The sequence below is a fragment of the Balaenoptera physalus genome (assembly GCF_965194825.1).
Source record: "Balaenoptera physalus genome assembly, chromosome: 13".
Classification (NCBI taxonomy): domain Eukaryota; kingdom Metazoa; phylum Chordata; class Mammalia; order Artiodactyla; family Balaenopteridae; genus Balaenoptera; species Balaenoptera physalus.
In genome coordinates this window covers 34,856,018-34,878,267 of record NC_138892.1, presented here as the reverse complement: position 1 = coordinate 34,878,267, position 22,250 = coordinate 34,856,018, and the positions used below count along the sequence as shown (strand labels likewise).

The window sequence follows — 22,250 nt, the reverse complement described above, 5'->3', positions numbered from 1 at the left end:
TTTCTTTGATAGCTAATATAAATGAGACTTTGAGAGTTTATTTAATTTGACTTTGGCACAAAAAAAACTTAGCAAGGGAAAGCAGCAACTTGAACCCATCTTTTCTTATTCCAAACTCAGTGCTATATTGTCTTCTATTCTTCCTTGGGCCAAAATATATAGCTTAGTTAGTAAGAATAGAACATAATTAATGTAGTTCCTCTTATTCATTCATTCATTCATTCATTCAAGAGCCATTTATTGATTGATCATTGCTCACTATATACCTAGTTTAGGTTGCCAGTTGCCTTCTCATCATCTCTGCACTTTCCAGGACATACTCCATTTTCAAAGTTAGCCAGGGACTGAGAATCCACAGTACCTCTGTAAGAGTGCATACTCAGCCCCAAATCAGCTTCTTCTTTGAGCATGTCTAAATTCTCATGAAATGTAAGCCCTTTTAATATGGTACTGAATTTTCTGAATATGGAAAAAAATATTTTTCAGAAGTAAAACAGCTAATGTTGTTGGAGTGAAGAAGGCTTCTTGGAGGCAATATACTTGATCTGTACCTAGAATGACATTTGGGATTTAAGTAAGGAAAAAAGTGGAAATACATCCACTAAACGAAGGCAAAGGGTGAAATATATTTGTGAAACTTTGAGGAGTCCGTCTGGACCAGAGGTTCCACATACTGAAGTAATGTAAAATAAGGTTGAATTAAAAATGAAGCCTAGTTTCAGGTAAGTTTGAAAGTAAAGTGGAGGAATTGGACTTTCCTACTGATAATGAGTAACAAAGATTTCTGAAAATACCTTAGTGTTTCAGAAAGCCTAAGATCAGTTGAAGAAAGGCATTCTGAGTCAATCCTAACATTATACAATGACTCCAATATATTGACAAAGTAATTTTATAGCTCTTATCAAAAAAGGTTAATTTGATTATCAAAAGTACAAAGTGAAATGTATAGTTTACTAGATGTCAGTGCTCTGTAGTATGTGGAGATTGAGAGACTAAAGGTGGTAGCTAAAGCAAAAGTAGATTTCAAGGATGACCATTAAAGTTTACTCCAAATTTACTAAGTACATTCCATTAACATAAATTAAAATTTGGAAGTCAAGAATTATTAGCATGTTATATATTCATGTATGTCTGTATGTATATATGTACATATATATGGTATCTAATTTGTACATAGCTGCAGTATACACACATAATGTGCATTTATAATTCCTCACTGAGTAAACTTAAGACTTAAATAGTGTTGCATATATCTGTGGGTCATTATTTAAACCACATCATGGGTACGTGGTGAGTGCAAGCAATTGCATGCCTACAATAAGCAAAGCACTGTACAGATCATTAAGCAAGTACAAAGATGGAGAGGTACAAGACTTAGAACAACCAACACAGTGTTGAAGAAGAAGAACAAAGTTGGAAGGCCAACACATCCACTTCAATACTTACAATAAAGGAAAAAGCAAATTAAAATGAGATGCCACTATACACCTATTAGAGTGGCCAAAATCTAGAACACTGACAAAACCAGATGCTGGCAAAGATGTGGAGCAACAGGATCTCTCATTCATTGCTAGTGGAAATGCAAAACGGTACAGCCACTTTGGAAGACAGTTTGGCACTCTCTTACAAAACTAAACATATTCTTACCATATGATCCAGCAGTTTTGCTCCTTGGTATTTACTCAAATGAGTTGAAAGCTTACGTCCATAGAACAACCTGCACATGGATGTTTATAGCAGCATTATTCATAATTGCCAAAATTTGGAAGCAACCAAGATGTCATTTAGTGGGTGAATGGCTAAATAATCTGTAGTACATCAGATAATGGAATATTGCTCAATGCTAAAAAGAAATGAGCTACCAAGCCATGAAAAAACATGGAGGAAACTTAATTGCCTATTAATAAGTGAAAAAAGTCAACCTGAAAAGGCTACATACTGTATGATTCCAACTATGTGACATTCTTGAAAAGGTAAAATTATGGAAACAGTAAAAATGTCAAAGGTTGTACGGGGTTGGGTGGAAGATGAATAGGTGGAGCATAAAAGATTTTTAGGGCAGTGAAAATAATCTGTATGATACCATAATGATGAATACACGCCATTCATTATACATTTTTCCTGACCCATAGAATGTACAAAACCAAAATCCAAGAGTGAACTGTAATGTAAACTGTGGACTTTGGGTGGTTATATTTTGTCAATTTAATTTCATCATTTGTAGCAAAGGTACCTCTCTGGTGGGGATGTGGATAATGAAGGAGGCTATGCATGAGTGGGGGCAGGAGGTATATGGGAAATCTCTGTACCTTCCTCTCAATTTTTCTGTGAACCTGAAACTGCTCTAAAAAAATAGTCTTAATAAAAGTGAGGAGGGGAAAAAAGAAAAGCTCAGAAAGGTTTTCCTTACCAGCTATTGCCTGAGATTTACTTTGGAATAGGTGGGATTTAGCTTTTAATTTTATAAATAAATTGTCCAGAGCTAAGGACGCAGAAAGTTGTAGAGCTGAGACTCAAATCTGAGTCTCCTGATTCCTAGTGTAAAGATATCAATTGCTTCCCATCCAACTTGTCTGCATCATGAATGCTTTGCTTCTATCTATCTCAATGTAAAGATGGGACAAAAAGACAATATTATAAATTATGATTTCTTCTTTAAAAAAGTACAAAGAGGAATTGTATATGCTTAGCACATGGAAAGCACTTAAGAGAATAAATGAATTTATCAGCCATTGTTGCTTTTCTCCTATATCATATATTCATATCACCTTATTTTTCAACGGATATTATCTTCTCCAGAACAAGGGAAAACATTTCCATCAATATTTTATGATCTTCTCTCTAAACTGTTTATATGAGATTTATACTAGTAAATGGTTACAGATTTTAAAGAAAAGTTGTAATATGTTATAAATAGCACTCTATTCTGGAATTCAATCAACATGAAGACAGAATTTTGAAGGACTTAGCCTCTATCAGGGAGGAAAATCTAAACACTTTATTTCAGATTCCATTGGCCACAACAGTGTGGTACTAATTTTCCATGTTTCTTGTTTATTCTCCTTCTCCCCTGCTAGTGTGTATGTTCCAGGGGGGCAGGGAATTGAAAGGAGTATCCTTGGTGCCTAGACTAACTCTGGCGCATGGTAGGACCTTTGATGTATATTTGATGAATGAATTAATGTATGAATGAATGAATATGGCCATCCTTTAGCTGCATTAGAGCCAAAAAAGAGAATATCTGACATTTTTTTCGAGTTCCGTGGCGGGAGGCAGGCTGTACTGACAAAGAAGGTGGGTGGAAGGTTTACTGTTTGGTAGACATTCAAGTATCTGCCAAGGCTTCTAAGAGCACCTGGCGTGTTCAAAATCCTGGTACTATTATCATTAAAGAGAACAATCTACCTAAATGGCAAGGATTTCCTTCTGGGTGAGTCCTTCAAACAGCCCAGATCATGAGCTGCAAGTTCCCATAGGTCTACCCTACATGAAGCCAATCCTGTCATTTGTTCATTCAAAAGTATGTATGGAGTGCTCCTTGAAGGCCATCGCATCATACAGGGGAGAGAGTGCTGAGGCACAGCAGCATAATTCTGGCCCTCGTGAGTTATAATCTGCATAAATGTCAACTGTGACAGTCTGGGTCCAATCAGGAGATAGTTATTGTAAAGTAGGTTAAACAGGGAAAGCTTAAGTGTTATTTATGCCAAAGGAACAAGTATAAAATATAAGGAATGGTATATCCTAGGGCTGAGGAAGAACACCCAAGGAAGATAAACTTGGAGTTCGGACTTCACTGGAGAAGGTGTGGTTTGGCCACTGAATAGCAGAGAAGTTCGTGGTTTAGCCAGACCAAGGCTGGTCTGGGGTTACAGGGCAACTCTCTGGAGTAAAGGAGGGGGGCAGGTGATGAGCAGTGGTAGCGTAGGCAGTGAGTGGACTTGATAAGGGCAGAAGGTGTGCAGGCTTAGATTTCCCTGTGGAGAGGACAGCACACAGGTTATGGTTAGGTCGAAGCTGCAAGGTTGCAGAGGGATCATGTTCTGGGCCTGTGGCTCAGGCAGCTTGTATCAGAGGGCCTCAAACCCACAAGGCCAACCCCACCACCTCCATCTATGCCAGAAATTGCAAAGCCTCTTCCTCTGGGAGTGACCCTTCAGTACCCTCTACTGAGAAGGCTTCACGTTTTTCTCACTTTAAAGGAGAAACGCTTAAAGGAATTCTTTTATCACAAAACATGTAATGAAGGGTGTATTCATTGCTAAGAGGCAGTACATTGATAACTGACACATATGCATGTACTAAATTACTAGTCTCTGAATACAGTCATTTATATATATATGTGTATATGAATTATCAGTATATGTATGAAAAATATCCTTATAAAAATAAATTGGACTCACTGTTCTCCCAAAGAGATTCACAACTTGGACCAAATTAAGGCCTAGTATTATTTTACTCAGGGTGTCGTAGGCTAAAAATCATGTTTAATTGAGAAAAATTGCAAAAAAATTTTCACAATTGAGAAAAACTGAGAAGTATAAGACCTCAGATTGTTAAGCTAATGTTGTCCCATCATTCTCTTTCTTCTAAGTTTTAGAAACTATTGATACTTCCAGCCTATAAAGCCATGTCATTAACTAGGGAAAACAATTAACTAGGGAATGACTTTAATGAAGTATAGCATAGCTCTTACTAAACTGGAATTATGAAGCACAGAGGTGAGAGATGATTGATATGTCAATTGCATTTTTAAACACACTGAGAGACAGTGTGGTACTGGTAAGAGTATGTGTTCAGAGATTGAGAAGTCAATTTCTAGTTCTGCCTTGGCTCCTCACCAGCTTGTTTGTGACCTTAGGTTTGGTAGGAAAAGGTACCCTGGAATAGTGGAAAGAAATTTGGAGAAGGACAGATTGAATTTGAATCCCATTTCTCACACATATGTTTTTGTGAGCTTAGGTGAGATACTTCATGTTTGGTTTGTTCATTTAGAAAATATCCTGGGACTTCCCTGGTAGTCCGGTGGTTAAGACTCCGCACTCCCAATGCAGGGGGCCCGGGTTCGATCCCTGGTCAGGGAAATAAATCCCACATGCTGCAACTAAGACCGGGCGCAGCCAAATAAATAAATAAATATTAAAAAATATATATATATCCTGCTGAAAATTAGATGAGTATATAAATATATATTCTGTGTTCATGTGGGATGGGGGTGAGAAAAACAAACATAAATGAGATCCAAGAATTCTTATAGCTTTAAAATTCCATAATCTGCAACTAAAACAATAAAACTTTATATATGACAATTTTCCAATTAGAAGGCAACAGAAGCTATTATTTCTGATGTTTTATTGTGTGAAAATCATGTTTGTAACTGAAAATTTTCTCCATGCCAGAATACTTTTAAATGACCCTGATTTCAATCATTGCTTAAATTATCTCTAATTACTTGAGCTAAGCACAGTCAACTGAGATGGGGGAATAAATAAATCTTTCTTTTAAATGTTTTCTAAATAAAGATCAGAAAATTCCATCATCTATGAGAAATGATGGCTATTTCATAAAATCAAGTTGATTTTTAAAAATTTAGGAGTGATTCTAAAACTCAACATGCTTACTAAAATAATTTGGCTTAAGAATATTCTACAGGGCTTCCCTGGTGGCGCAGTGGTTGAGAGTCTGCCTGCCAATGCAGGGGACATGGGTTCGAGCCCTGGTCTGGGAGGATCCCACATGCCGCGGAGCAACTAGGCCCGTGAGCCACAACTACTGAGCCTGCGCGTCTGGAGCCTGTGCTCCGCAACAAGAGAGGCCGCGGTAGTGAGAGGCCCGCGCACCGCGATGAAGAGTGGCTCCCGCTTGCCACAACTAGAGAAAGCCCTCGCACAGAAACGAAGACCCAACACAGCCATAAATAAACAAACAAACAAACAAACAAACAAATAAAGAAACCCAAAGTTAAAAAAAAAAAAAACTGACTTCGTTTAAAAAAAAAAAAAAAAAAAGAATATTCTACAGTAAATGCTTTCTTAGTAGTTGATATCTTCAGTCTCTCCGGAAGGAAGCAGTGTTATGTTTTGAAAATTCTAGTATATTTATGGGCAAAAACCAGAAGGAAAGAGAGGATTTCTCTCTTTTTTTAGGGGATCTCTTTTGAAAATAAGGCTAATAACGTTAATAATACTTTAAATCCACCCTGAATGAATTGTACCTCTGAAGTTATTTGTGGCTGTTTTAATCAATGAACATTTAATGAACACTTATTATATATTATATATTAGGCATGATTCTATCTCTAATAGAGATGATTTCAAATTCAATTAAATATCAAAATTCTAAATTTTTAAAAAATACAAGTCAGCTTGTGTACCTTATACTTAATATAGCAAATATTACAAATTTTTTAAAAGGTAATGCTTAAATTTATTTTCAAAAATTGTTTTAGTATTTTGGTATTTCAAAAACATGAACAATATATCTTATGTGAAATAGCTTTGGTTTTTCTCTCTGAAAGTATTAATAACAAGTTTCATCCAATGCAAAGATGTGTTCATGAATGGCAATGTTAATTTGTAATGTGGGAAGACCCACATCTGTGGTCAAGAGCCGTCTCTCTCCACTCCTACAGTAAAGAAACTTGATTGGGTGAATACAGTTGTAAATATAGTTATAAATGACTTTAATCTATGAATACTAGTCACTGATGCTTCGCTGGTGAATTTACCTCCCCATTTTGTCATCTTGCTGCTCTCCAAGCCTTCTGCCACCCTACTCCTAACCTGCATCTCCTTTGAAATTTCCCTTTTTCAAGGCTCCAAGATCTCTAAGTAGCATTTTGACCATTTTGGCAGCTCTGCTACTTCCAACTGATTCCCTACATTCCATAACTTAAATTTACAAATCAATTATTTCCTCACTGGATGTTTAGAAACGTTTTACATTTAACTTAATTTTCTGTCACATAGAGTGGTCAAAAGGTGAGTGAAAGTTATGTTTAATTATGTCCTTACCTGCATAATTTTTAGTATAGACTGAAACTATATATTAAAAAAAAATTGAGTTTTGGCTCAATTGTCCACTAATTAACTTGGTTGGGAGATTGGGATTTATTTGTACATGAGCTTTAGAAACTCTAGGTAGCTATATAATTCTGATACATTGTCCTCATATACTTTCTTAAAGAAAAAAAACATGTAGTTTCTAATATTCCATGTCTATTTTTGCAAAGTTCAAAGGAGACACTCTTTAATGTTGTTTTATTAAAGTATATGTTCATGTAATTCAGCCAAAATCATTCAAATATGGGAGTATTCTTTGAAGGACTTCAGAAATTCTGGTAACACCTACTTTACAAAGACCTTGACAGGTAAACAGAAAGACAGTGACATAAGTGAAGGATAAGAAAGTCTGAAAAAAATCTTTTGATAAAGTAATTCTTAAATTAAAAAATCATGTTGGAAGGGGAGGGATTAATAGGTGAAGCACAGAGAACTTCTAGGGCAATGAAAATACTCTCTATGATACCATAATTAATGATGAATAAATGTCATTATTTGTTTGTCCAACCCACAGAATTTCAATACCAAGAGCGAGCCATAATGTAAGCTCTAAATTTCAGGTGATTATGATATAGTTTCATCAATGTAACCAATGTACCTCTCTGGGGAATGTCAATAATGGGGAAGGCTGTGCATATATGCTGGCCAAGTGTACATGGGAGATCTCTGTACCTTTACCTCAATTTTGCTGTGAACCTTAAATTGCTCTTTTTAAAAAAATAAAGGCCTTAATAATAAAGAAAAAAAAATCATGTTAAGGGTTATGATATCATACATAGATACAGGTAAGATATAGATATGGATACAGATAAAGAAATATCTTTCTCTTGTTTTTCCTCAGCCTACAGAAATTAAGGATAGTATTGTTTTTCATTTATACATTTTATTCATTTTTAGTTTCATAGGCCTATTTCCCATAATGGACAGTTCTTTCCGTTGCAAGACATGCAAAAACAGATACACATCTCACATTTGCTGCCTAATGATTTTCTTTATGGTACTGTGATATTAGAAGCATACTTTATTTCTTAAAATTAAGAAAGATATTGTCTGCTTTTTAATAAAACTTAGTCATGTAAAGCCAAGTTTCAATTGTGTTACTGTCACTTACTTTTGGGCAAATACTTTAACTGCATTGCCTCAGTTTCCCCATTTTTGAAATGAGGGTGATATGTATCATGCACAGTTGTATTGAGGATTAAATGAGATAGTGAATAAAAAATGCCAATCCAGGGCCTGGAACATAATGGACTCCTAAATCCCTGCTACTCCTTCAGTATGACATTTTCAGGAAGATTATAAGTAAATGGACATTGGCAGAATTGAAGACAAATGCATGATGAGAAAATGTGGACGATAGCACATAATAGTATTTTAATAGACTTGATAGTAAAAAGTAATATAATTGTGTAAAAGCAAAAATATTGTTGATGCTAAATGCACAATAAAGAGGTTGTTAAAAATCGCACTGTAGTAATACTTTTAATTAACTGGCATACTTATAAATGATGGCGTTCTGCCCATAAAATCTTCTAATAAAATAATTCCACAATACCACTATCTATGTCAATTGTTGCAAAATTTCATTGTAGACGTAAAAATTGACTTATCAGATTTCCTATTGAAAATATTCAAACTTTAATCCTGCTCTAGATGTTATATTTTTCCCCAGATAAAAATAAGGTAAAAATAAGATTTTTTTAAACAACTGTGGCCAAGTTAAACTTTTTTGTTCTGTGTATAATAAAATCTGGCTTTGTTTATCCTCTTGTTTCTTAGCTGAAGAGTTTGATTTTAAAGTAACACTCAGTAAAGAATCTTAGAGCTACACCATAGAATTACTATTTTTAAAAAATTTTGTTCAGCAAGAGCTGGTCTCTAACAATGTAAAACTTTAAGGCTTTTATTTTATTATTGCTTAAACCATTAACTCTGATTTTTCTTGGTCTCAATTTTTTTGGCAGGAACTTTAATACAGATTTGTTAGGTCTTAATATTTTGTCCCTGAATAGACAAACACATTAACATTAACACTTCAATCCTTCAAATATTCCCATAATCAGAACTGGATAGTCAAAATTAATTACTATTATACCAAGAGCATGTTTACGTGGTTGCTGGAAACATCCAACAGACATATATTAAAATTCTAGCACAGAGTAGGGCACATAATAAATAGCTGTTGATTTAATGTCCTTTAACAGCTCAATACAGCCTGTTTCCAGGATCTGAGACAGTTTAATGAAAGAGTCAACAATGATTCCAGACAGTTAAATATAACAGTTATTAGTAACCACAGAATAATGTTTACAGATCTAAAACAGTAGTTAGTTTCACCAGCAGTTGACATTATCCAGAGAAAGACAAATCTCAACTGTACGTGTGTGAGAGAACTAGTTGTACATATGTCAACTACATTTATTCTTTGTAAAAAAACAAAAGAAAAACCCAACTTACACACATTTTAACAGTTTTGAGGATAGGATCCATGTATGCTCTATTGATAATAGATTAAAGCATCATGTTTCTAACTGTAATATTTTAGTTCTTACCCCTTTCCTTCATAAATAAATAGCTTGACTTTGACTTTTTTTTTTTTTTTTTTGGTTGTCGCTTTCAAACCGATTTCTTACACTAGCTAATGTGGTGCAAAAATAAATGGGTATGGTCAAATGTGAAATGCATTTGTCAAATGAATGAAACTGAAGTGCAATAATATAATAAATCCTCAGGCGAGTCATGTTTATTGTTGCCAAATGTCTCCCTGCTAAGAACTAATATGCATGAAAAGGGATAATGAAAGTTTCCATGAAAAGTTTTTGGGAAACCTATCCACAAGTCTTCACTATCTGGGAATGTGGAAATAAGTATTTGTTTTATACAAGTTCCATATGAGGATTGTAAGGATGGAATTATGAGAATAGAGTGAAATAGAAAGCAACTGTAGTATGATGGTTACTAATATTACTTGGCACATGGAGGAATATTGACAGGGAAGCTTCATTGAAAGGCAGAATAGAACAGTGCCTGCTACATAATGGGCACTAAGTAAATACATATTGAATGAATGTGTAAATAAAAGGAAGAGTTTAAATTCAAGCTTTCAAAGACTCCAAGTGATCTTGAAAATCTAATTTAGGTTTTAAATATTTAAATTCCAAAGGATAACTGCACAGTGATAAAAATTTGGGAATTTACTTAAAATGCATATTTTTGCTATATGTTTACTTTTGGCAAAATTAATTAACATGGGAAAATGAGGGGTAAGACAAGATTATTAGAAATTAGAGTGTTATATAAAAACTGGGTTGTTTCAAAGGAATATGCATATCAATTAAGGGTAAAAAATGCTCTCAATTATTAGCATAATTCATGCCATTACTCCTTAATTACAAATGCTTATGGACACTTAGTTGTAAGTATAATAAAATTGAATAGAGTCGTGAAGAGAATATTTTTAGAATGACTGGAGAATTTGGGAACAGACCTTTTCTGAATTGACAAGAATAACGGGACATATGACCTGATTTTTTAGAACCAACTGTGTACAGAAGAAAATAGATGCCTAGATAACTTATAGATCTGTTAAATTTCATTCTTAATTCCTTATTGAGTTACACTTTTTATTACCTAGTCAATTTAGGAGTTTAAATGCACAAGTATCTACTAGTTTGGTGGGAAGCCAGAAAAGCCAGGACAGAATAGTTATTTAAGGGTCACGTGACAGAAGGCAAATCTAATTCTGAAAAACATCACAAAACCAATTTAGATTTTATAACCAAAAAATAAATCACTCAAAAAAATTTCCTCCAGAAAAAAAATTAAAACAATCTTGAACAATATTAGAATAAGAACCACAGGATTTAAAGAAATAAAATAGTATTTTTAGCACCACATTCTAGCCATCCTTGTCTGTGCAAACACACCTCTAAGAAGAAATCAACACAATAGTATGTTAAAAATAATAAAACCTGGGGAAACACTGCATACTACAGGGAGGCCTCAAAGATTCTAGATCAAATATGAATGGTAGCTATTATAAAAGATCAAGAAATGGGCAAAATACAAAAGTAAAAATCTACATTGTATAACAAAATAAGATACCCTACCCTATATGATATGTATTAGATTTTATGCTCATTAGGAATTGTTTTTTCAAAATAAATGTACATAGACAAAGCAAATTGTATGTGTCATGTTGATTTAAAAAGAAACATCAGGCATCATGATTTTTAGCAACAATAACAAATACTGTGGATATTTTTGTGACTATCAAATGTACCAAACCTAACTGGTTTTCTTTTTTGTATGTCTCTTAAATATTGGGTAAGAAGGATAACTGTAAATGTCATTGTCCAATTGGGATATCAAGAAACAGGGAAATTTTATTAGTATTTTTATAAGTTATAGAGAAAACTTCTATTCACTGAAAAAGCTTGAAAACAATTTCAAAAACAATCAAAATCACCATGTTACATTGAGGCAATCTGAGTATGATATAAACAACCTGTTTATTTGTTTTATTTTCATTCTTAGTGTTCGACTTCAGCTATCTATAAATACTCATTATAATTCAAGGCTGGATATAGCAATAGCCTTAAAAAGCAACTGTTATTTGAACACTGTAATATCTAACTCAACCTCAAACTTGCCCAGTGTAACTCACTCACAGCACTTAAATTGATGTAAACGCTTTGCTGCTAAAAATTTGTTCTGGTCACTTTCATTAAAATGTTGAATTTTTTTCCTTCATGCTTTACTTCTGCTGTATCTGCTGTTAAGCAGTACAATATGGGAAGGACTTTGAAATGATTTCTATATCCAGACACATAGTGTATCGACAAAAATCTGATGACGTATTACTATACATCATGAAATTTCTATTTTAACCTGTTTAAGGAAGTTTTTCTTATTCATACCAGGAGAGTCATTCAAAGCATTTTACATATTAAATTACTTATCAAAACACAGCATATATAGACCTTGACATTTGTTAAAGAACCAAGGATTTAACCCCCCCAAAATTTTAAAGGACCAGAACAAATCTTTAGCAGAACACAGATTACGTGGCAAGCAGTGAGTTACTGGAAGATAGAGCGTACTTATCAACACATACTTTCAGCATGTATGTAAGAGACTGATTGGTTGATTTGTATGGTCACCTGCAAATATGCAGCCTACTGTTGTTTAAAAAAATGTAAAATCTGTAACAATAATGTTGCAGGAAAGAGAAAAAAACTGGCAAAGATCCTTTAGTTATAATTTTTTTATTCCAGGAACCCATCAGTAGGTCTAGCTCTAATATCCATTTTTTGAGGCAAGATTCTCTCACTATTGTATTTTCATGTGGGTAAGTAATTTCAGAATGATTATACATTGACTGTATTAAATTGCTTCTTTATTTTCTTTTTTCATTTCTAGAGTAATCATAGGACAAAGTAACAGCTTTGCAATGAATGCCAATATGTGGTTCCTTCGTAGATGTGTTGCTTTACTCCTCAATTTGTTTCTGTATATCTGGTGGTTCAAGAATTTATATGATAACAAAGACTCACTATATGCAATGAGAAAATAAGCTATATTGATTACTGCTCAAATTGTTTATTTACACGTAGCAAAACAATAAAATGCAAGCTTATTTAATCACATCTAAAATATTGTTGTTTAAAAAACTATATATTCACATAAGTATTTATGTAATTTTAAAGACTAATTTCCTACAGCGTTTTCATTCCACAGAAAATGTACTTCAAAATTGTTATAAAGCTGTCTTGTAATATCACACAATATGTTTTTAAAATTATAATTATTTGCTGAAGGAATTACACTAAACAATGAAAAATATACAAGCTGCCTTTTAAATATAGGGTTACACTGTGGATGAGTACAAAAAGCCTTGAAGATTCATCAGCAGCTTCAAAATAACAAAGACAACAGAACAATATTAGGGAAAAAAATGTGCCATACGGTAAATTTGTAGTCAATAGTAAAATTCTTTAGAATGCAGAAACACTGTTGAGAATGAGGATTTGGTCTACAGAAAAGTTATGTTGTAATGCAATTCACTTTAATTTTGAAATTATTTTAGAAGTATATGAAATTATCTTTAAATATTTCAATGCTTTGTACAGAAAGTGCCACCTTTCTTACATATTATTTGCCGTCTTTGATAAAAAGTTTATATTAAGAATAAAGGCATTAAATAATACATCTATCTACTATTAAGATACTTCCATCAAAAATATTAACCAATAATGGAGCTATGTTATTGAATTATATTTTAAAATATATACTTATTTCTACTTATTACCTTGAATAATGCTTGCAAGGAACTTGATTTAGCTTTCGCTATTGGAACAAAACATTTGTGTCAGCCATTTGTGGAAATTCGCTTACTCTTTAATTAATCTCTAGTTTTTTATCTTCAATAAATATACCTGAATTTTAAATATGTCCCAATAGCTCTTCATTTCTCAATCCCCTCTGCCGCCCCGCCCATCAAGCCCCAGCATTCTCCCTTGATAATGTGCTCTCATAAATAGGTACTTGTTATCCAGGAAATAGTTTATTCATCAAAGAATTTTTACTTGCTAGGGCAAGGTGAGGGTTTGCTGTTACTGTTGTTTTTTTAAAAATAGACCAAAGTAGACATTCCATTCTGTTATTTGTTTAAAAAATGTATATATATTTCCAATATGGAGCTAGCAAATAGAGGACAAGCTTTGAGGATGCTTTCTTAGTTTTTTAGGCCACTATTTTATCATTAGGAAATTCTTGCTTTTATGTAGCAGTAGCATTCCTGTTGCTTGAAAGAGTTTTGCAGTTCTTGCAGTTTCAAAGAGGATACTGACTGACTTACTGGGGGTAGTTTAACACAGGCTAAATCTGGCTGGCACATAGAAGCCAACTTCACTTGGTATCTCTCTTGTTTGTCTCTCTGCTGAGATTGTCTTCATGAGGGCCAGCTGTGAAGGTCTCTAAACTGCACTCTCTTCTATCTCTTAATTCCATCACAGACTTCTGCCTATAGTCATAGGCATCAGCCTTTCTGTGCCTGGATTACCATTTCCTAAAACAATAGCTTTTAGTTTTTTTTCCTGCCTTTTAGTAACATTTTCTGTATGGACTGAAAGTAAAATATGCTCCCTTTATAGAGGCTCATTAACTCCTTTGAATTTGTTTTCCTAATCATAGTTTTAAGATTAAAAATCAAAAAAGTAATACTCTGTTTTAAAAAAGCTTTTAAATATAAGATGGACTTTTACAATCAATTTTCACCATCATGTTGCATTAAATTTGAAATTACAGACCAATTTCCACAAACGGTCTAATGTTTTCAAACCTTTCTATTTGGACATATATTTTAAAAATATTTTAAAATTTAGTTGGAGAAGTATTAATCCAGAAAAGAATTTTTTGATATATTTCCCTCTAAACTTATTTAAAGCACAAAAGCATCACAACGAAGAAGAGTCACGTGGTTTGAACCTTTGCCTCGAACCAGGACTGAGGGAGCTCTGGAATGCCTCACTTTGCTGCTTCTCAAATCGTTTCCCCACTGATACAGCCCTGTGCACTTGCTTAATCCTCAGGAGATTTGAAGCAGATGATCATAATTCTTTAATAGTATTCTTGATACGGCATCTTGGGGTCTTGCCGAGTAAAACATTCCTAATCTGCTATCCCATTCTTGCAACTACTATGTGCTTTTAACCCTCTAACAATTTTTGTTACTTTTTTCTGGATAAATTCTAACTTGTTGAATGTAAGTAATTATTTCTTCCATCTTATAGCACCTGCTTACAAAGCATTCTCCCAGGTCTAACCACCACTGCAATATAATCAGAAAGTTAATCTTCACAACAACCCTGTAATGCGTGATCGTTTCCCTCATTTATAAAACTAAGGCTCAGAAAGGCTGTGACCTGTCCAGTCACAAAGCTGTGTTTTATGCAGCCAGACTAGAAACCATGAATATCTTTAGATTCTGCATCTAATATTCTTTCCATATTGCCAAGGTTTTTTTTTTTTTTTCTGAAAAAGTTCTTAATTCAATAGGACTATTTCTAAAACTAATTTTAACATATTCACTGTTTATGAAATATAAACAATTATAAAAATTTAAACTATGAAAACATAAATGTAAATATCTAGAAACTAAGACATATCATTTCATAGTCTTGAAATTCCAGGGACATTTGGATTGTAGATAGAAGGAAATTGTTATATCTATTTAATTTTTTTAAGTCCGTTTCTTTCATTTAACCTAAATACAATTTATAATAAACTTTGATTATATTATTTTGCAAACAAAAAGGAAACTCAATATACTTTTTTTAAACTGAAAGATCATACAGTTCTAAAATGCATGTGATTGACAAATATATTTCTTTTAAATATAATTTTACTTGGATCAAGTTAAGTGAAAGTGAACATTTAATGTCACTATCTAGGTTGTTCAATTAAGGGAATACTTGCATCAATGATAACAAATACAAGACCTTCTAAGAAAGAACGTATATCATTCTGTGACAATCCTGTACAACTCAGTGGTGGATGGGGAAGTGGCAAAAAGAAGGTGAAAACTTCAAACTAATCCTTCAAGCTTCAGCATTCAAAGCATATGGCACACAGTTTCTTTTCAAGAGATCTGTGGATAAACTGGTCATATTACCAATCGGATACAAGGTTTTAAGTGTATTTAATTTGTATTATTATCCATATTTCACGATTCTGTTTTCTGATGGACTTCTCTTATTTTCCATCTGTAAAATACAGTTTTGCTGTTGTTCCTGTGTTCATATGGAATGGCTTCCAGAAATTAATTCTTGAAATATTGTAATGGAATTTGCATATCCAATTTCTTTTTTTATTTAAAATGTTTATTACACATGTACTAGAGATGGTTTTTGTAACCAATAATAAATTGTAATACCATAAATCTTATCATAAGAGAATATAACTGTATTTTATGGGACCATTTATAGTACTAATGGATCATTAATATATTAATAAATTTTATTTGACTTTATTATTATAATTGGATATTTCAAAGATAAATTGACATGTAAATTAATTCAGAATAGAAAATGAAAATAGCCTTTTTCTTTTACTTTGTCATCTTAAATAGATTAGAGTTATGTTAAGAAAATATACATCCCATTTAAATTTCAGTGACATAAATTTAAATATTTATCAATTTAATGATTGGATATTTTATGTGTAATGTTTCATTCTTATCATTTATAAAGGGTAGATGCTCATTCTGGTTCACTAATATTATTCTTCTGACTCAAAAATACTCTATAATTTTAATTTTTAATGTGCCTTAAAATAATTATCATTAAAAAAAATATTTTCAACATTTCAAACCGCAGTCTTATAATTTTGTAACGTTAATATATTTTCTAAAATTACAGATGAGTTTTATTAAATTCTTACTATTGTGTAGTCAGTATTCTGTGATAGCTTAGTAAATATAATGTGCAAAATGCTGCATTTACCTTTCATGCTCCTTAGGATCTGTAACTCTCCTGAGTCTGGGTCTTTTTTCACAAAGCTAAGTTCTCCAGTGACTTTCCAGTTTGTTGCTGTGTAATAGGATCCAGTGAACTTCAATTTTGTTTTGTTTTGCTTTTCCTACTCTTTATTGAAATATTTCATTTTAAAATGATTAGCAGATTTAGAGATGCATTTATTTAGTTTGTGTCCCCCATCTACTTTTGGAGCTCTGTAGCATCTCAAACCTGTAAATCTCTTTTAACTTGATTGAGATGGAAATGTTAATGAGCCTTGAGCTGTCAATCAATAAAGAAAACATGGATTCATATGTTGTGGCCTAGAAATTGAGGCTTTGGAAAGTAAGCTCCATGTGTAGTTGCTTTATGAACATGCTGTTATGTCATCTTTTTACTAATGGCATCCACAAACCAGCATAATGTAATGAGGGAAAATATTTTATCTCAGCTTATTGTGAACCCTGCAAGAGAAAACCACATTAAAGCTGATATTGATGGGGTTTTATGGTTCATATGTGCAAATCAATGAAGTGGAAAGGCTGGTATGAGAAGTGAGATGCTTATGATTAAACTGTTTTAGAGCCTAAAATAATTTAATCTCTAGTTTCCTTATTCTGTGATCTGTGTAATTGTTTCATAATATTAATTTTGAGGAAGATGATGGGTGTTGATGCTTCTTAAATTTGTAGGTTATGATTGATTTATATGTCAATAAAATAGTTTCCTAATTATGGAGTTATATTGGAAGTTCTTTGTAATGTTCTTTATTGTGTCCAGCCCTAAAATGGTCATTTGAAAAATCTTTCAAAGTTCAAACTTATCATTTTTGATGCTAGTTTATTTATGTTTATGAAAATAGAAAAGGGAAATTTTAAAACTGAATAAATTTTAAATTTTAATTAAAATTTTTTTAATTTTAAAAATTGAATAAAACCTGAAAAGAAATCAAAACAAGAGATACTCTTTCTCCTGTTTCCTTGATGAGACATTAAGGCAAATATTTGTCTTTAAGATTTGTGAAGGTAGAAATATGAGCTTACATTGTCACTTGGTTGACTGAATTTTGGATTGGCAGTGATGGACCTAGGCAATGCTACTATTCAAATGCACATCCCAACATGGCATTTTGCTCTTTCCTACACCCTATGTTCTATGACCAGACCCTTCCCAACTCAATTCTCACCTTCCTACCTGGCCACCTCCCCCAGTGCTATCACAAACAATCATCACCAATCACTTCTTATAAGAATGGCAGAGTGAATCACTGATCACAAAAAGGCTGATAGGATGTTTGGTGATTCCAGAATGTCTTGATAGGAGAGTTAACTATATTGGTTTATGGCGCTATCACCCTCCCAAGGTCCAGTCTGCCCAACATCTTTGGGCACATAGTGCATTATAGGAGATCTTACTAGACGCTGTGGGAAGCATTCCAAATCCTAATTTCTTATTGTGCTCATACAATAGTTAGTGCTACAGCCCTCACATATTTCCTACCAAATGCAGTTTCCATCATCTTTAGCGGCCAGAAAATTATTCACCATCAGGATTTATGATTTTCATGACTGTACTGGGGTCAAGTGAATTATCTACTGAATATGCTTTAATTTAGGGGAAGAAAACCCCTAAGCTTTCTATAGCATATTGGTTGTCAAAGCTAATTTCTAACTAATCTCTAATAGGAGATGTAATTTTACTGTCTATTTCAGTGTAGGATGCAATCCATTATCTACCATGATATTTTTACCTACCTAGATAGAGCTGTTTTTTTGTCATTAATGTTTGTGACATTCAGAGAAAGCCTCTTTCCAGCACATAAACAACTATAATCCAGATCTGTGCTGTCCAAAATATTAGCCATTAAGCCACACGTAACTACAGAGTACTTCTGATATGGTTAGTCTGAGTTGAGACCTAAGTATAAAATGCACAGCAGATTTCAGACATTTAGTATGAAAAAAGAATGCACAGTTGCCCAATAATTTTGTATTGACTATGTTTAAACAATAGTATTTTGGCTTAAATAAAGTAATATCATCTATTTTAAAAAATGTTTTAATATGAGTACTAGAAAATGTTAAGTTACATATATATCTAACATTGTATTTCTATTAGGTAGTGCTGACCTGGAGGCTATCCTGTGAGATAACTTAAGTAGGGTGTATTTATGCAGAAAATAATTGATAAAATAACAGATAAAAGATAGTGCCTACAAAACAGGCACAAGAAAATCCTAGTTTATAAGAAAAGGAACTTTGATTCTGCTAAACATAGTGAATATTATTAAATAAAAAGGAAAAATAACCCTCCACTGTGGTTCCAGACTTTAAGATGGCATAAGTGCATTTAACTCTGCATAAATTTAACTCTCATATAGTGTGTGTGTGTGTGTCTATTTTTACTTGATTTTAATAAGAGACCATCTTATAAAGTCAGGTTGAAGTCTTTTATGTAACTGGTGATAAGAAATAGAATTCACACCCACCTTGTAGTCTATGTTGTATCAGGCTTTACATATATATAGCTGTTAATTTTTCAAATGGCAGGATTTGAACTGTGACATAGATGGGATCTCTTAATGGGAGCCATATTATATTTGGCATTCTATTGTATAATAAATCCAGTTTTAATCCAAGATCTAAAACATAAAGGCCAATAACAGTTGTATAAAGGAATATAATGCATTTGAAAGTAACAAATGTAGTGTGTTTATAACATATGCTTCATTTAATACAGCCTGACCACCAATCTTCCTTACCTCCAAATATCATGCAGTTGATGTCCTGTTTCTAGGATCCAGAATTTTACCCAAGTCAAAAATTGAAGTGAAAGGTTTCATGGGACTTTTCATTTATAACTTATCTCCCTGCCAGCACTGAAGGGCAAGAGCCCTCTGTAGTAGATCTGGAATGGCCACCAGTAGGAAGGACTCTTTAGAGCTCAGTGAGGAAGGATGCAGGAAGTAGCAGGAAGGAGTGCCACAGTTGGCAATGTCTGCTTTAGCACTGGGAGGTTAGAGTGAGGGCTTCTCTGGTGTTGCTTTTGCACAATAGCTAACCAAGGTGCTACAGAAAGACAAATCCTTTCTATGAAGCTTTAGAGAAAAGTGAACCAACTGAATTAACATTACAAAGGTTTGTCTTTACTATGAGTGTAACCTTCGTAGCATCCCTACATTTTAGGAGGTCTTGTTATAACCACTTTTACATCACAAGAGCAAAGGTGAGAAACCACTGCAAGTCCATGCTTTGCTTATAAAGGCCTGACTGCATCTACCAGTGGTTACCAGGTGAGTAAATGTAAAACTTTTTTAAAAATAAATATATCATTGGAATTTCTAAAAAGTTATTTTCTCCTGCAAAAGCTATAAGAGAAACTTTCAAACTTGTTTTATAATTTTCATAGAATTGATCTAGATCAGCATTGTACAATACAAATATAATGTGAGCCACATATGTAATTTTAATGTTTCTAGTGGCCACATTACAAATGTAAAAAGGAATTGATAAAATTAATATATTTTATTTAACCCATATCCAATACCTTTTTTTAATCAAATGGAATTATAAGAACATTATGTTACAGGAGAAAACTTCAACTTTACCAGCCTCTAAAATTACCTATCTTGGAGAAAAAATAAAAACATATAAAAATAAGATGATTTCTGATTAGATATCTATTAATGTATAACAATTAGTAATATTCAGCTATACACATTCCAAGTCAAATATATGCTAACTTTACTGTTTTGCTCTTTGATATGGATTTGAGGTTTCCTCCCACAGTTATTCAAGATTTCTCTCTCAAAGTTCATGTAGCAACAGAAAATTACAAGAAGACACAGTAAGGGTGGGTCTGTTTTTCATCTCTCTCTGGATCATTCAGATTTGGTCTAACCATGGACTTTCTATTAACTTCAAAATGAAACCAATGCTTAGAATAACTCAATATAATACAAAGAGCAAAGTAGGAAATCAGCACATCAATTTTGTTCTGCTCAGCACATATTTTGATATGACACATATGGAAGAAAGTGAAAAGAACATGATTTTTTTGTAATCTAACTGTCCTGTGTTCTAATCCTCTGATATGTTACCTTGGACAAGCAGCAAACTCTGAGTCTGTTTGTTTACCAGTAAATTAAAAATACAACTCATAGGGTGCAGTGGGATCAAGTGACAAAGTAGATGAGAAGCCTCTGGCTCCGTCCCTCGGGTATCATAAGCACTCAATAAATGGTGACTTGACACAGAAAATCTTTCCAGACCAATCTTCCAAAGTTAAACCAAAAATTGGATCAATTCCGCATACTTTATTTTAGGAAGTATTTCCATGAAATGATGAAAAAATATTTAAAATATATCTTGAAAACTGACTTCTCGAGATTTGCCTTGAAATGGAAGTAGAATTCAGTGCTTCAAATACATACATATTGAGCCTCCTCCATATGTATGAGTGCAGAATACTTTGGAAATGTAAAAGTCATACACTTCTAATAGCATGTTAACTTATTTTTTCACATGGACAAGTAAAAACATATATTTCTATAAAACGGGCTGAAATGTCAGCACCGCAGCTCTGTAGGCAATGCTCTAGACCCCAAAATAGACTCATAAAATGTTTCCACTACCAGGTCCCAAAGGGGATGCCAAGTAATTGGCTAGATTGGCTCACGTTCTCCTCTCCTCCCAATTCTCCACTCCCCATGCCTTCTCTTCAAAGGAGAGACAAAGAAAAAAACGGGGATCCATCCCTTGATTTCTTTCTTAATCTTTATTCAATTTTAGAATTGAGAACAAAAACTTGCATATTTTATTATCTTCATAAATATAAACTGATTTTAAAAGATGAGTATACCAGTAAACAGCTCTATAAGGAACTTTTATTTTAGTATCCTAAAGGGGATAAAAAATGTTTGGGGCATGGGAAGGTTAGTTTCAAAGGAGAATGAACAGGGAAAGGGTGTTTTCATATTCTGTTTATTTAACTGATCTTCAAGGATGAATTTATATTGAGGCAAGCAAGCATTTCAGGCAAAGGATACAGTCTGAATAAATACCTGGAGACAGCAGCATGTCCAGGGAATGGAGAGTAGACAATCCAGGGACTGAATTACTGGACAGAACTGAGAGAGCCCGGTGAGAGAGACAGGGAATTAGTGGGAAATAGGATTGAAAAGTAACATTGGATAAAGTACCTTGAGACCTGCCCAGCCTATAGATTTTAGGTTATATGTGTGGTCTCTAAGTGGAAAACTGCTATGTGATGGTTTTCAAAAATATTAATAGGAAGATGTTGGTATTTTCAGATAATGTTATTACCAATAATTACTGGCTTATTTCAAAATAAAAATAGATATTGTTAGGCAAAACATTAATTTGATTCAAATACGAAATAACAGTATAGTTGCCTATCCCAAAGTCCCTGATTAACGGGTACACTGAGTTTTCTTTTATTCATGTTAAGGGGGAGAAAATTGAATGACTTACAGAGGCGTTGGCCTTTCAGTCTTTTGAGACTTGATTTCACATATGCTGATGCTTCTTAAATCTGAGTGAAGCTGCCTGGCAGAATTCTTTGTAAATGCTTTCCTCACAAGGATATTGCTACAGACGGTGACATCCTGAACAAGCTGTTCTACCCCAGGGAATGAGCTCCATGAGGGCTTCAG

The 22,250-nt window shown here is 33.4% G+C and overlaps 1 protein-coding gene across 1 annotated transcript in view; it reads left to right on the top strand.

The window, feature by feature from the left end:
* The window catches only part of LRRIQ1 (leucine rich repeats and IQ motif containing 1), a 207,712-nt gene extending 192,175 nt beyond the window's left edge, over positions 1-15,537 (top strand). The window contains exon 28 of the mRNA XM_082418862.1: positions 12,483-15,537. Coding sequence (XP_082274988.1) covers positions 12,483-12,487 — 5 coding nt within the window. The 3' untranslated portion in view covers positions 12,488-15,537. The remainder of the gene's footprint in view (positions 1-12,482) is intronic.
* Positions 15,538-22,250: the final 6,713 nt, after the last annotated feature.